This window comes from Cynocephalus volans, chromosome 7, assembly GCF_027409185.1.
Source record: "Cynocephalus volans isolate mCynVol1 chromosome 7, mCynVol1.pri, whole genome shotgun sequence".
Lineage (NCBI taxonomy): Eukaryota > Metazoa > Chordata > Mammalia > Dermoptera > Cynocephalidae > Cynocephalus > Cynocephalus volans.
This window is the reverse complement of record NC_084466.1, coordinates 122,443,710-122,460,901: the sequence shown is the minus strand read 5'-3', so window position 1 is coordinate 122,460,901 and position 17,192 is coordinate 122,443,710. Positions and strand designations below refer to the sequence as shown.

Here is a 17,192-nt window from a genome sequence, read left to right as displayed (position 1 = left end):
AAGCACAAGTGATGTTTAAAAAAAAAGATAAACTTGACTTCATCAACATTAAAAACTTTTGTGCTTCAAAGGACAGCATCAAGAAAGTGAAAAGCCATCCCACAGATTAGAAGAATGTATTTCCAAATCTCATACCTGATTGGCACTTGGATCCAGACTATACAAAGAAGTCTTACAACTCATAATAAAAAGGACAAATAATTCAATTTAAAAATGGGCAAAGGATTTGAATAGATTTCTCCAAAGATATACGAATGGACAAAAAAACACATGAAAAGATGCCTGACTCATCAGAAATATATAAACCCAAACCACTTCATAACCACTAGGATGTGTATAATCAAAATATCAGTTAATAAGATGTGTTGGCATGGCTATGAAAAAGTTTGAGTTCTCATACACTATGGTTAGGAATGTAAAATGGTGGAACCACTTTGGAAAACAGTCTGGCAGTTCCTCATAAAGTTAAACATAGTTACCATATAGCTCAGCAGTTCTACCACCAGGTATATACCCAAGAGAGTAAAAATATACCTCCATACAAAAACTTATACATGAATTTTTTCACAGCAGCATTTTTCATAATAGCCAAAAAGTACAGACAACCCAAATGTTCATCAACTGATGAAAAGATAAATAAGATGTGGTATATATTTAGAGTATATCCATACAATGGAATATTATTTGGCAATAAAAAGGAATGAAGTTGGGGGCAGGCCCGTGGCTCACTCGGGAGAGTGTGGTGCTGACAACATCAAGGTCATGGGTTTGGATCCCATATAGGGATGGCCGGTTAGCTCATTGGGTGAGCATGGTGCTGACAACACCAAGTCAAGGGTTAAGATCCCCTTACCGGTCATCTTTAAAAAAAAAAAAAGAAAAAGGAATGAAGTAACGATACATGCTACAATATGAAAACATTATTTTAAATGAAAGAAACCAGTCATAAAAGATTACACATTATAAAATTTTATATAAAATGTTCAGAATAGGCAAATCTACATACAAAGTTAGTTTAGTGGTGACCTAGGATTGGGTATGGGAGGGGCAGTAATGGAAAGTGACTGCTAATAGGTATGGGGTTTATTTTTGTGGTGATAAAAATGTTTTAGAATTAGATTGTGGTGATGGCAGCTGCACACAATGGTAATATACTAAATACCACTAAACTGCATACTTATGGTATATAAACTATATTTCAGTAAAGCTGTTTAAAAAACTAAACCAAAAGGCAACAGGAAAACACTGATGGCAGACAAAAGAAAACATGAGGTGAGAAGGTGCTAAAGACAAACTTTGCCTCTTTTAGAATGATTTGATGGCAGCCAATATGCTGAGGTCTGAGTTAAGAAGTCCAGAACTCACTTGGAAGGCTGGAAACTTTTTTCTCAGTTCAGCACAGATTAGTCCTATTCATTTTTTCCAGTTTCAGGTCATTCAGTCCTCCATTTCTTCCCTTGAGATGAGGAGAAGAAATGTGTATGCCTCTCTATCTCCCCACCTTACACATGAGCATCATACTGTCCGATATGCATCCTTCCCCATTCTGAGACCGAGGAGCCTGTAGGTATCAAATTAAGGTCTCTCCATCTCCATCTTGCTTATTAGGAAGTCTTGAGAATATCTATGTGGGGACTATGTTGGAAAGAGTCATTGTTAGCCCTCATGATAACAGCCACACAATGCAGATTTGTATATGTTGAGAAAGGGCTTAGAATTCCTACTTATACACACCAGGGAGGGACAAATGAGAATGAAAGGAGGAAGTTAGACTTGGGGGAGAGAGGTATCTTGAGGCTTTCAACGCCTGGGCAAGCATAATGCTCCCCTACCCTATCTTCTGTCAACCTCCCACTATTTGCCTTCCCCCAAAAAAAGCACACCTGCTTTTTTCTGCATGTCAGTAAATTAAACACATGGAATTTGCCACTTACTATCACACAGATCCATGTCAACAAGCCCACAGAGTTCAGTAAAAATACAGCCATTGCTTAGGGAAAGAACAGGGGATAGGATTATGAAAACACTGATCCAACAAAGCAAAAAGCCTCTACTTTCAAACAGTTGATAACTGGGACTGGCCAGTTAGCTCAGTTGGTTACAGCGTGGTGTTATAACACCAAGGTCAAGGGTTTGGATTCCCATACCACCCAGCCACCAAAAAAAAAAAGATTAGTAATCAAATGGCTGATAACTAAGAATGCCATATGACATCTAGCTTCTCATATAAGAAATTCAATCACTGCCCATGAGTACACATCCATTTAAGACTACCAACTATGATATAATTATTAGCCATTAAAAACAAGTTAGACCACTAACCAGATTAACAACTTAGTTCATTACCAAATTGGGACAGATTCAAATTTGTGCCATCAGCAAAAGGTCCTACATTGTCAAATCCCTTAAACTATCAGACTTGATTCAAAAAATTTTTTAATCTTGTGACAAACAAAAAATAATAATAAAAACAGCAAAATTTAAAAAGATATTTGAGGAAATATTAAGATATTTACTTTGGAGATCACAAATTGTTACTTAAATAAATGAGATGATTTCTTCGTCTTCTTCTTTTTTTTTTTTTTTTGGTGGCTGGGCAGTACAGAGATCCATACCCTTGACCTTGGTGTTATAACATCGTGCTCTAACCAACTGAGCTTATGGGCCAAGCCAAATAAGATGATTTCTACCTTTACTTTTGTGTTCCTATTTATGGACAAGTCTCTATAACTGTATTATACAAAAAAAAAAAGAAAAGAAAGAAAGAGGTCTTACTTTAGATAAGAGGTTATTTAGTTCATGTGGATGAAGCTTCACCACTTCTCCAAGTTGCTGTGCAGCAGCTTTTCTTGTAACTGGAGTAGTGCCAGTATCCAGTAAGATAAAAAGACGATCAAGCCTAAAATAACAAAAATATAATATTTATTCTGAAATGTGTTTCCTTATATGTATGAGGGTACTTTAAAAAGTTCATGGAAAAACAGAATTAGAATATGAATCTTTCCATGAACTTTTTGAAGTACACTGTAGAAATTTGAGTCAATAAATGTATTGATTATCTATGAACAAGACCTACTCTAGGGCTGCAGGAGATTTCGAATCTCTACTCTCAAGAAACTTGCTGTTGGGGTTGGGAGAAGCAGATAAGGCAAGTATACAAATAATTATGATATAGGGTACAATAAAATATGTTTCAGAAAGGAAGTTCAAAGCGCTTGGAGAAGTGTAAAAGAAGAGATCAAATACTATATCCGCAAGTGTGTAATAATGAAAAGGCTTCATAAAAGAACTGGCAAATGAGATGGACCCTAATGGTAGAATAGGATTCCAATACTGATGGAGAAAAGGTAAGGAAAGAGAAAGGGGAAGAAACAGCAGAAGAGGGAACAAAAAGGGCACAGCAATAAAAAAAAAAAAAAAGGAAAAATATATTTAGGGAAGTAAACAATAGTTTGGTTGTAATTCAGGGTACACTAAGAGAACAGTGAGAGGTATAGCTACAAAAGCTGCTAGAGCTCTATGGTAGAACCTTTGAATGTACAGTGTAACCATGAAGGTTTGGGGTTAAGAAAATGATGAGACTGGAGCTATGCTTTAGGAAGATTAATCTGGTGGCAGTGTGAAACATGAAGTAAAATGGAAGGAAACTTTTAAGAGAATTTCAGGCTAAAAGGGCAGAACTGAACTACAATCCCGACAGGAAGAGTAGAGAGAAGTTGGCAGAAATGATGCAAAAGCAAAACACACATGGTATAGTAATTAAATAAAATGTCAAGGGTGGTGAAAGGATTCTAAGGTTTTGAATCTTAGAAAATGAAGATGTCATTAAAAGAAATGGAAAGAACTAGTGGAGATTATGTTATGATGACAAGAAAACTTGTCAAGCTCAAGTGGAAAAGATGACAAGCTTACTAATGGCAGGGAGTATTGCTAGGAGAGAACAAAAAAGGACAGTGGGAATAGAGTTCTAAAGCTCAGGAGAAAGTTAGGATTAAAGGTATATATGTATATGAGTCATTTGATAGGGGTGATAGATATAGATAAAATATAGATAAGGCAATAACTAAGATCCCCGAGGAAAGAGTTTATAAACTGTTATAGAATAATGGCACAAATTCCAGATCCACAGTGCGTCAGTTCAAATCCCCAGTTCTGCCACTTACCCAATGAACAAAGTTTGGGATAAAATCACAGTGTCTTGTACTTGGAGTAAGGGCAGGTTGGGGGAGAAGGATAGAAAACTGTAATTTTGTTTCTGGGATACAGGGAAATCCTAAAGTCTTGGAGAGCGAAGTTACAAGTAACTACTACATCTGTCCACCTATCATACATAGGTCTATCCACCCACCACACCACCCATCAGGCTGAATAAGATAAAGTGAATGTCAGAGGTAATGTAAAGGAGGAGGCTTCCTATCTGGAATAAATGGGTACTTTAAACAAGATGGAGGGTGACAAGTGGCAAGATTATATTGACTGTGCCCAATCCTACATAAAAGGAGATATAGTAAATACATCTTCAAATTTTATCTAATGAGGAAGAGAATGCAAGCAAGGTCCCAAGCTAAGCATAAGCATTAAGCATTAATAAACTACAAATAGGCTCATATTACTTCTGGGATTCTTTTTCTCTTGCAAGGAGCTAAAAAGTGACAAAGCAAAGCTCTGAAAGCCTTTTATAAGAAAAGCTTATAAGGGGGCAAATGAAATGGAAAAGTTTTTGTGGCATTAAGAGACAAACAATAGAAATATAGTATTTATCAAATTGGTCACTAATAAGCACAAAATTACTGTAACTGGTAAGAAATATAACTGTAATAGATCTTCAGTCAAGAACGCTAAAGGTACTTTGAAACTTTTTGACTGCTTCAGAACAAAAAATTAAGAGGCAAGCTTCAAATTTTATAGTTAAGGGTATAAGAAGTACATATTTCAAGAAAATTATTTAAGGCAATTAAAGCTAGTGACATAAAGAAAAAAGTAATACAACACAGTTAATTTTCACAAGACACGCAAAAATTAATTTATATATACGTTGTACGTAGACATATCCCATCTTTTGAATTATATTTCTCCTTACTCATTCAGGGCTATCTAAAACACTTGTCTTTACTCATTCATTCACTGGTTTTCACCTTAGGATTGGTGAATAGTGACAGAGAGACAGTGGGACAAAAGAATGCAAGAAAAAACTTGTTTTCTGACCTAATTTTGTCTTGATACCATCCCCCTTCCATCCTCACTCAATTATTGATTCTCCAATATCTCAAATCACTGTTGCTAAACCATTCCCTTCTACCTTCCAATACGCAGAGTTCTCTAATGGGAAAATAAACCACTTGACCTCCAACTTCTAGAACACTTTCCTTTTACTGCCAAGCATCTTGAACAAGGGTTTAAAGTCGCTTCTTTTATTTCCTCATCATACATATTTAATCCTTAAAAATTAAGTCTCTATCTTTCTATACTACCAAAATATCACCAATAAGCTCCAAATCTAATAGTTTTTTCATAAATGCAATTTTTCTTGACTCTTCTATGACATATCATACCAGCAAGTACACCATTATTAAAATACTTCCTTTCCTAAGTTTTCACACTATATTACTCTGTTCTTCTTCAGGCTCTTCTTTCCTTGGTTCTCCTATTCTTACCACTCTTAGTATGAACATTCTTCCAGATTCAATCCTTGGCTGCTCATCTCTCACCAGTTTTTACCTTAGGAAATCATATACTTTTATTTAATTATATTTTATTTTATTATAACTGTTCCCAATACAAATAAATATTCCCCAAATCTAGTTCATGTGGGAGCTTCAATGCCATACTTCCAATGGCTTGGTGAGCATAACCCCATTCAAAATGTGATCCTGTTGCCAGATTAACTTTCTAAAACATCTTTTAATCAAATCACTTCCTTACTCTAAAACAATGCTCCTCCTACTTACCAGATAGTAATCCAAAACAAACAAAAAATATCTCCCAAGGAGAACTCACTTACACTGTTGGTGGGAATGTAAATTAGTACAGTCATTATAGAAAACAGTACGAAGGTTCCTCAAAAAATTATAAATAAAAAATATGATCCAGCAATCCCACTACTGGGTATATATCCAAAGAAAAGAAAATCAGTATGGGGCCGGCCCGTGGCTCACTCGGGAGAGTACGGTGCTGATAACACCAAGGCCCCGGGTTCGGATCCCATATACGGATGGCCGGTTTGCTCACTGGCTGAGCGTGGTGCTCACAACACCAAGTCAAGGGTTAAGATCCCCTTACCGGTCATCTTTTAAAAAAAAAAAAGAAAATCAGTATGGTAAAGAGGTATCTGCACGCCCGTGTTTACTGAAGCACTATCCACAACAGCCAAGAGATGGAATCAACCTTAATGTCTACCAATAGATAAAAGGATAAAGAAAATGTGGCATATATACACAATGGAATACTATTCAGCTATAAAAAAAAGAATGAAAACCTGTCATTTACGGCAACAAGGATGAACCTGGAGGACATTACGTTAAGCGAAATAAGTCAGGCACAGAAAAACAAATACCATGTGATGTCACTCATATGTGGAATCTAAAAAAGTTATCCTCAGAAGTAGAGAGTAAAATAGTGCTTACCAAAGAATGGGGAAGGGAGCCGGAAGGGGATAGTGGGGAGAAGTTGGTCAGTGAGTACAAAGTTACAGTTATACAGGAACAATAAGTTTTGATGTTCTATTACTCAGTAAAGTGACTATAAGCTAATAATAATGTATTATATATATTTCTAGATAGCTAGAAAAGTGGATCTTGAATGTTATCACCCCAAAGAAATGATAAACGTTTGAGGTAACAGATATGCTACTACCCTGATTTGATCATTATATAATATATACAAGTATTGAAACACCACACTGTACCCCATAAACATGTACAATTATAAACAAGATTTTAAAAAGTACATTTAAGAAAGTATCTCCCAAATATGGGACTTTCTGGTTTCCACTATTTTGTCTATACTGTTTCCTCCATTTAGAATGTCTTCTCTTGGCTCCACTCTTCAGCTAACTCCGATCCATCAAGATTCAATTAAAGTCCTTTACCTTCTTGAAACCACTTCAGACTACTAAACAATAGAGATCACTTCCTTTTCTGAAATCCACATGAATTCTCATCTTGAACAGCCATTTAGGTATTTATTGTTTTTGTGACCTCTCTTACATTAATTTGTCACATGATGTCTTATGCTTCTCTTCAGGCTTCACCTCCTTTCAGAGTATTCAAATATTTGTTAAGCAGTTGGTATTTATTATAACTAAAATTACAGATAAGGAAAAGTTCAAGTTTCTTGGTGAAGTTTAAGTACCAATTTTAAGGAAAAAAAGAGTGTGTTATATTACCATTTTTTTTTCCTTTGAGAAACATCCTTAACCTGTAATAGCTATATATCATAAAAATAAGTTATAAAAATAACAGAACTGATGCTAAGGTAATGTTTCAGTAACTGAAAAGATCAGCACAGCAGTACTTCTGCACTCTGAACAACAAGGCAGTTATGCCTGCTCCAAACAGCAAGCTGAAAGAGGCCATGCAGTAGGCACTGTATTCCTTCAATAACTTCCATCCTTCCTAAACTTTCCTATGGTCCCCTGCTACCTAGCTTCACTTAGAACCACACTCCTGCCCAAAAGACCTTCGACTGCTCTCTAACCTAATGCTGATCCTGTCCCACAGCCACACAGTTCCTCTTGCCTCTCCTTTCTGTAAAGCCTTTTATCCCAATGCCATGTCATGTCACCTCTGCTCCCCCACCAGCCAACTGCCCTGAGGATAGCAGATCAGCTCATACTCTCATATCCAATTCCAGGCCTGATCATCCTCATTTCTTCCACTTTGGTGGTAGCCAAACTTGCCTTCCTGAACAGAGGAATGGGGACACAAGAATGCTTCTTTGGTCCTCTTGACTCAAAGCCCCTTTTGGAATTCTCCATTCCTCTCTCCAGGACAGGAGATTAGACACCACACAAAAGGAAGATCAAAGGGATGAGCAGACAAGGACCTGACAAGAGGGCAGTCTGACCTGTTACCCCAGGGTAGCCAGCTATGAGGCAAGCAGGGTAAGCATCAGGTCCAGGCCACAATGGAAAAGGCTGGTACAGTGAACTGGTGGGGGAGGGAGAAAGGGCATGAGACAGGGTCAGTATTATGTTGGAGTGCAGACAGGGCCCTTGGTGAAAGAGAGAGGTCTGAAGGAAGCTAGATGGTCAGAAGAGAAAGGAAGTTAAAAGGAGGACCAACTAAAGGAATACAGTACTTACCATAATACTTCTTTTGGCTAAAACATCTCTTGCAGAACAGCTAGCAGAAAAAAATGCCATTCTTCATTCTCTGAAGGATAGACAGACAGAGGAGACAGAGGTAACAGATGTCAAGTTGAATGGAAGGAACCAAAGACTGTAGAAGTATAATTTAAATAAAACATAAGGCAATTATATTTGACAATATCCACTGGTTATGAATCGATTGATGACAATAAGAAGTCTGGCCCATTTTCAATCTGGATTTTAATTCAGAGAAATAACTACACAAAACATGATTCATGCTTATTTTACCAATCTGTGGTTTCAGGCAACTGCTCTAAAGACTGCCTAGAAAAGAAAAGAGTACACGGAAGTTTGTAGAGGTTATGCTGGCAGCTGCAATCTAACCCCTCTCCTCTCCAGATGTCTACATTATGATGATTCGTAACAGTAAAGCTATAAAAAAAAAAGCCAGAAAGAAATCTAACACATTTTGAACTATGAAGCATGTTCTAGATTACGTCTTCCCAGTTAATAACTACATGTTGCATTCATTCTAAGCCATTCTGACCATACAAAAAAATCTCACTGATGTTCTCAGAATAATCTCTCTGAAAAATCGGGAAAGGTTGGCTGATAGAATATTTCACAAGCATGGCTTTGTAAACTTAACTAAAAGAGAATGATCAGTCAGGTTTGTCCCTTGCATTACTCTTTTTCTATATATAGCAAAAGTTAAAAAAAAACCTAAAATAGAGACTTTGAATTTTTACTTTTCTGTGTTCCTTAAGAAATAAGGATAGAAAATAAATATTTGGTATGAACACTGCACTAAATCCCACATATTATTAAGGAAGAAAGTTACAGTCAAAAGAAACAACTTCCCCAAAATTCTCTAGATTAGTTTTAAAATGTATACCTTCTAGTTCATATTGTGAGTAATTTAAAACTATATTAATATTATGTTCTTTTAAACAAGAAAGTAGATTAAGATACCACATAGAACTCTTAAGAATCATATGAAGATGTGAAACCACACCAAAGCCAGGTGCAAGGCCAGGTGCATGCTACATAAATTAGATTTCCCCTCCCCAACCCTCCCCACCTGCAAACATAAACTCCAAGAGAATGCATGAGAACAAATACTCCACTTTTGTTCTCTGCTATATCCCTAGCACCTAGAACATAGAAAGTATTCAGTACATACTGATTAAACCAGTACATACCAGTTAAATGATGAATGGTGAAAAAGTACAACCAAGCTATACTACTTCCTAAAGGAACCCCCATCCCCTCAACAACCTAAAGACTGTTACACAACTTTACCTTAAAGATAAAACATACTAATAATCTAGGTTCTTTAGCAGAAATATCTGTGGTTTTAAAACTTCATATGAAATTATTTATTTTAAAATGGTTAAAATGGTGAGTTTTATGTTACGTGTGTATTACCACAATTTTTTAAAAAACAAAAAAATTTCATACAAGTACTCTGAGAAATAAACCAAAGAAAGAGAGGAATTTACCATAGGGGTTGAAATAGAGAAGCTTCTATAATGCCTCCTCTACTTTTTCTGGCTTTTTTGTCTCTAAAATTTTTAATGTATGAAATATTTTATAAATTTCAATTTATAATGGTCTCTTCTGTCAATCTTATTATGGATTGAAATTAGCAGTAAAGTAGGAATAGGCTTAGTAAAACTGTGCTGTCCCATACAGGTAATTAAGATCTTTTTTCTATATTAACAGTTTCCATCTTTAGGAAGAATCCACTGAATGTTCCCCACATCAAAAAACTTCCTTTTATTTGACAGGACTGTTGAAACAATGTTTCTCTAAAGTATCTGCAGTACAGAGAGAGAATGAACAAAACTGAGCAAAGTTCTGCTCATATGTAGCAATTTGTTTCTTCCATAAGAGGGTGGTGTTCCAGTTTTCTTTCTGAACCCTTTGTGAACAACTGTATTATTTTCAAAGGCAAAGATATATGTCACAGACATAGGTATGGCTTCTAAACCAGTCAAATCCCAAGTACTATCTAGACATTTTAGATATGACCTTTACAGCACTGATCACTGAGGGAAAACTCTCAAAGTTATATTCTTGAAATTTTCTCTATATGATCGAGGAAGAACTATATTCCTATCAGCTGGCCAATATGCAACAGTCAATTCAATAAACTGTGGCATAAACAGGCAAGGGTATCAAAAACAATATTTAAAAATAATCTATATTAAGCCATGGAACCCAACACAGTTACAGATTCTCAATCAATGAATAAACATTAGCAGTCCCTCTAAGGTTCCCTTTACTGTTGGTGGCGCAATCCCAACTATGTAACAGATGAAACTGGGAAAAAGCCTCACAAAGCAAAACAATGGTATTCAAACATTTAACAATTATGACAAAAATTATTCGCAAGCAATACTGAAAGCCTATAACACATAGTAATTTGCTTTTTGCTGAGGTTTTTGCTAGTGAGTAAACTTAGCTGACTTTCCAGCATCCACTGCTTAAGGGCAACATTGTTCTCTACTCCTACATCTGTAATGCTTCCTCTTTTATTAAGGTCTAAAGGAGTCATACATTTTTCAGTGATATTTCACTGCATTTTATGGAGAACTTCAAAGGCTATGATTGTATTTGCAATTTTAGAAAGTTCCAAAGTTATTTTTGCAATATCTAACTCACGCATGAATCAAGAGTTGGCTGTGCATTTCATAATTTGCCACATTCTTACAATTCAAAATACAGTATAATCAAGCCTTTATAAGGCTATAAGCAGAGCCTAAAATATTTGACCACACAAAATACAGGGTTATATTATATCCAATTTGCACTACCAAAAGGCTATGCTATAACAGAATTTACTATATTATAAACTTAAAAAATTATTCTGATGATTTTTTAAAAAATCATAATACTGGCCAATATTCACAGCCATAGCGAAAGTTCTTCTTCCTGAGAAAAAACTAGTTAAACTCAGGAGCACACATTGAAGAACACTGGAAATATTCTACTACACATAAACTATGGTAAAATCATGAAAGGTATTAAAGCAAGAAGCAAAATCAATCACTTATTCTGTTAAAAAAATGTATTGAGCACCTACTAGGAGACAGGCATTCTGCTGGAGATGGAAAGATCAAAGACACATTCCCTTCTCTCACAGAGTCTATGTTAATCCAGCAAGGAAGAGAATTAAACAATTACAAAATATGATAAATATGATTGACAGGAGTACACACTGATGCAAATAGCTCAAATGAAGTAAAACCAGAGAAGGCTTCCTGAACAAAGTGATGTGTATGTAGGGTTAGACCAAAAAACTGAGGTTGGAATTAGCCAGACTTGAGGTAGGGAAAGAAGTGTTCCAGACATAAAAGGTGGGAGGTGAGAACAAGGATTCAGCGGAGAGGGGAAGGGGGGGGAGGAGGGGAGCAGGGGAGGTGCAGAGAACTTGACACAAGATGAAGCTGAAAAGATGAAGCAGGGACCAGATGACAAAGTATCTGGGGTAAGATATGTTTGTTTGGGTATCTGAACTTTATCCTAAGGCAATAGGAAACAACTAAAGGGTTTTAAGCCAAAAAATTACATTAAAATTTGTATATTAGCAAATAATACAGCTGAAGTAATAAACTGAAATGAGATGCTATGAGAGGCAGAAAGAGGAGAGAAGCTGCTGTTGTCTTGAACTAGAGATAATGTGTGGCATGGAGTAGGACCGTGGTAATTGGTACAGAAAGAAAAAAGACTGGCTGGTGAAAGATTAGAAAGGTAGAATACATGACTGGATCTGATAACTGGCTAGATGGGGGGAGAGGGAGGCGCAGAGAAGTCAAAGATTATTCTCAGATTCTTGACCTGGCAATTGAAGGAATAATGTACAAATTTATTGTTTCCCTTCTATCAGAAATGCTTATGAGGTCCTAAAAAATATTACATTTTATCTTCAGTTATGCACATTGATGTAAGCAATGCAAAAATATTTTAGATTTGATTCTGGCATATGATTTTTGTCTCTTGGATTATCTTCCTATTGTACGTAAAATACTATTAAAATGAGTCTCATTCTACTAGCACGCATCAACAGGAGAGAAAAGTAGTTAGACTAGAAATGTGTTTAGTGCATGGAGAAGGCCGGCTTGAGACTAAAGCCTGCCATTCGAAGTGAATCCACAGATGAAAAAGTCAAGAACTGACATACCCCCAAAATGCACAGTGTCTCAAAATGTTTTCCTTGAACTTATCATATCACTAAACTAAGCACAGAAGTAGCTCTTTTATAAAAACATGGCAGGTTTTTTTTTTTAAGTAGAATTTTGGCAGTGAACAAGAAAAATATCTACAGAGAAAGGGCACTATTCTTTGAAACCCAATATCCAGAACAAAAGGCAAGTAGCCTTCAAAACTCATTCATTCAGAAATATTAGGTGTCCTAAACTGTAAATATGAGTAGATTGGCATTGGCCGAAGATGATTAGGCTCTTTTTAAACACTTTCATTTTGTCTCTATAAGATACATTCAATACTGTGAGAATATACAGTCTGCTCTATGAAAGGAAGTACTCATCCCTTTAAACATTGTATCACCTGACAAACAAATCTCATATTAAGTTCATATATCAATGTATTCATAATGTATACATTTATGTATTTAATATGAGAGGTAACAAATTAGAAGATATACCTTTCTGTATTTGCAAAAATCGAAAATACCACTGTATTCTCTTAAGGCAGTTTTATATATAACACAGCAAGAATATCATCACATTGAATGGATTAATTATGATATAAAAATTAGATACTACAGGTACCTAGCAACCCCCTTCACCCAACTCCCACGGGCCCCTCCCACACACTATTTCATCAGTTATCTGGGGAGTCTGTGAAGGATGGGTTATCCTTTCCCTTGCAAAACAGATAAAACTTGAGCACATAATGTGCTCAAGAAATGTGTTAATTGTGAAAAATGAATAAAAACCATTTGTTTTCATTATTTTTTCCTTCCATCTACCTAGTAGAAGGTCTTGATTCTCATTAAAAGTTACCTCAACTCTAAAGAACTTGGTGAGTCCTTCTGATCACTATCACAAAGGGTCCATCCCTTATTTACATAGGGCCACCAAAATCAAACCTCTCACAAAAAATTTTTCAACCATTCTGTCATACTGGAGGAAAGGAGAACTTTCCTCCTATTGCAATACAAATATATGTCTTGTTAGTTTTTCTATAGTTTTCCTAGACTTTCCTGTTGATAGGCAATATTTTGAAATAATTTAAGATTTATGATATATCTTTCACGCCTTAGCTAAGGAAGATGGTGCTAATACAATAATTTGCTTAAGATTACAATGCTGACGTGGGAATATTTACTGCTAAACAAAAGGAGAGATTACACTCAATGTAAGAAAAAAATGCCTCAAGAAAGAATATATCCGTAAAGCCGTAAAAATTTTTAACTTAATCAGACGGCCTCTTAAGATAACAGTAATTCAAATCTCCCCTCATCCGACAGTTACTACCAAGTTTTCCCATGAAATGGAGGTTAGGGATCAGCCTTAGAATGCTGAGAAAGATATGAGACTTACTCCCCTAGAACTGAAAGTGGGAAGAGAAACCAGAGAAGAGAAACAAGGTGAGGAAAGAGAAAAGCCAGCCCTAACGTGCCAAGGGGTCTATCTGACAAGAAAAAGACGTTGCCGAACCGATTCAGTAGGAGTAACCCGAGCCCAAACCCCCGCCGACCGACGGGCGAACTCCGAAGTCTAGTGAGGAAGGCGCCGGAGCCCAGTGACAATGAGAACCGCTCCTCTCGAGGAGTGGGGGCGCTTAGAGGAGACCATGCCTCGCCTAGGCCGCCTTCCCGTTCGCTCATCAGGAGCGAGACCCACCTGGAAACCGCCATGGCTGGACGCCGGCGGTTCGGAGCTGCCCTCGAGCTACGCGCCGCGCTGCGGAGGCGCTCCTTTCCAGAGAGTAGAGCGACGCAGGCCCAGGCCGCGGAGCAGACAGGAGCGGCCGGTGCGGCGCGGAGCGTCCTGGCGCGGGCCCTCGGGCATCTGCCCCGCCGCCTACCCGAGCTCGTCCCCGCCGCAGCCGGGGAGCAGGGGTCCGAGACAGCTGAGGCGGCAGTCCGCCGACCCGCACGACTTCAAACCGGGTGCCCCCAGCCCCGCTCTTTGCTGACGCAGTCGTCGGCACGCCGAAGAGAGCGTCAGCGCGCCGGAAGTGACGTAAGCTCACCGCGAGGAGCTCCGCTCCGCGGATGAACGAAAGGAACTTGAGCTGCTTCAGTCAGCTGGCGTGTACCTGAAAAAAAAATTCTTTGTGTTGATTTGAGAGGATCTCTAGTCTTAAAACTAGTCAGGGAAAAATAAGGGTTCTCTTATTTTTTTTAGAGAAGGACAATAGCGACTTAGCCTAAGTTCTGGAAGTTCAAAACCTTGGTTTCTAATTCCATACCACCCCGATCCTCCTCCCACAGGGAGGATCCTCCTATAAAAAGCAGGATCAGAAATGCCTCAGGATGCTTTGGTCCAGGTGGCAATGCCAGTGGGAGGAATAAAAACAAGAAAGGTCTGGGTAGGGCCCACCCGTGGCTCACTTGAGAGAGTGTGGTGCTGGTAACACCAAGGCCACGGGTTCAGATCCCATATAGGGATGGCCGGTTCGCTCACTCGGGAGAGCGTGGTGCTGACAACACCAAGTCAAGGGTTCAGATCCCCTTACCGGCCATCTTTTTTTTAAAAAAAAGAAAAGTCTGGGAAAAACTGCAACTGCACTGAAGAAACGGCTCAAATGTCTGCCATTATTTGACAGAAGTTCTGCATAGATATTGGAGGGAAGGTCTTCTGCCAAGAACTTTGCCGAGTTTGATTTCTTGTTTATGTTGTTGGTACCGTCATTTTCTCAGTCAACCAGATTTGAAAACTCCCAGTCATTTTTTTCTCCCGCTTCTCTGGCTATTCAGTCGTTTGAGTTCTTTAGGCTTTTAAACACTCTTTGTCACCTATTGCAGGCCCTTGTCACTTTAAACTAGATTTGTATGCTAGTACTCAAAGTAGTATTGCTCCAGTTTCTTCAATGTAGCCCATTTTATAGGCCACTAACAGATTAATCTTCAAAATACACTGCTTTTATCATGTCATTCCTTTGCTTATAAAACATGTCCATTGGCTTCTCATCACTTGAAGAGACTATGTTTCAATCGTTGAGTCTCTTTTTCATCTGTAAAATGAGGTTAATGAGAAGTACTATGGAAGGTTGTGGAAATAAAATAAGGTCATGTATCTAGAAGAACTTACAAGAACTTTGCAAGCCATAAAGTAGTATAAATATGTAAGGAGGAAGAAACTAACGAGTACTTGCTATGTGCGGGGTCCATAGCATACACTATCTCATACAATTCGCAAGCCAACCCTGTAAAGTAATTTTTAATCATTTTGTAGGTGAGGAGACTAAGCTCGGAAAGGTTTCGTAGGGGCTGGCTGGTTAGCTTCGTTGGTTAGACCATGGTGCCAACACCAAGGTCCAGGGTTTGACCCCTGCAGTGGCCAGCCACCAGGAAGAAAAAGGGGGGGTAAGTAATTTGCCCAAGATCTAAGCTAGTAATAATATTTATTATTGTCCAATTGTTCAACAAATATATATTTGACATCTCTCTTTGTCAGACACTCTGCTAGGTGGTACTGTTTATGCTATTAGACAAAATCTGATTAAGCTGATGTTCACATATCTCCACATTTTCACATTCGTTTCCTCCCACCTGCCTCCTGTGTTTATTTCTCACCATTCAAACTAACAAGCAGGTACTATTTAGTAATTGTGTACGACATTAATTTATTCAGTCAAAATTAAGTACCTACCATTTGAGAGATTGGGGTTTCAGAAGAGACCAAAGCAGATCAGATGCCCACTCTGGTTGAAGTTACATTCTCATGGAAGGAAAAAGAATAAACAGATAAACATGTAAATATTTTTACATGCTATGTAAAGCAGGATGATGGGATAAAGAGGGTGATTAGAGACCTACTCTCACTCGGTAATCAGGGAAAAACTGGAGCTTCACCTGTGGCCTAAATGACAAGAGGTAGCTAGCTATGTGAGGATCTGGGAACCTCCAGGTAGAGGATACACCTAGTGCAAAGACCTAACAGAAGTCTGTTCTGTTGGGAGACAAGATGGGGGAGGTAGAAAGGAGTCATTTTAAGGAATTTGGATTTTTACTGCAGATGTAGAAAGTCATAGAGGGGGTTTAAACAAGTTAGAAAAAAGATCATTTAAAAAATCTTATTCTTTAATACCAAACAGGCAATTAGATATATAGTCTAAATGTTATTCAGAAGAGAGGGAAGGACTGGAATTATAGATTTATAAGGGATGGTATAATAATCAAATATATTGATGTTGGACTGACTTTTTAAATCCTTTCTCACCACACTTAGTTTCCCAGGGAAAGCTGTGTCTCCAGGGAAGTTCTATAACATCTCTTTGGTTCAGTTCCTTCATTTGGGAAATGAGGATAGTAACAGTACTCATAGGGTTATGGTGAGGATTAAATTATAGGTACTGTATGCTAACCGATTGCGCCATAAACTCCTGGTGAGGATTAAATTAATGCATGTAAAATATTTAACCAAGTGGCTATCACAATAAGGACTCAAAAATATTATTAACTACATTGATTATTGTTTTTGTTAACAATGTGAACCTGAGCAAGTGACCTAACTTCTGTTTCTCAATTTCCTCAGCTGTGAAATGGGGATAATAATAGTCCTGGTTCACAACCTTTATTTGAAACTCTGCCAGATGGTTTTCTGAGTTAAGAATTCTTTTCAATTTCGAAAAGTGATCCAACGCATATGCCTTGTATTATGCCACACCCCAACAGCTTCTAGGGTAG

At 37.6% G+C, this 17,192-nt stretch overlaps 1 protein-coding gene across 2 annotated transcripts in view; it reads right to left on the bottom strand.

The window, feature by feature from the left end:
- BTAF1 (B-TFIID TATA-box binding protein associated factor 1) overlaps positions 1–14,452 on the bottom strand; it is an 87,695-nt gene extending 73,243 nt beyond the window's left edge. For both annotated transcript variants that reach the window (XM_063102764.1, XM_063102765.1), the window contains exons 1-2: positions 14,182–14,452; positions 2,776–2,899 (exon numbers count right to left, since the gene is read on the bottom strand). In XM_063102764.1, coding sequence (XP_062958834.1) covers positions 2,776–2,899; positions 14,182–14,195 — 138 coding nt within the window. In that variant the 5' untranslated portion in view covers positions 14,196–14,452. The remainder of the gene's footprint in view (positions 1–2,775; positions 2,900–14,181) is intronic.
- Positions 14,453–17,192: the final 2,740 nt, after the last annotated feature.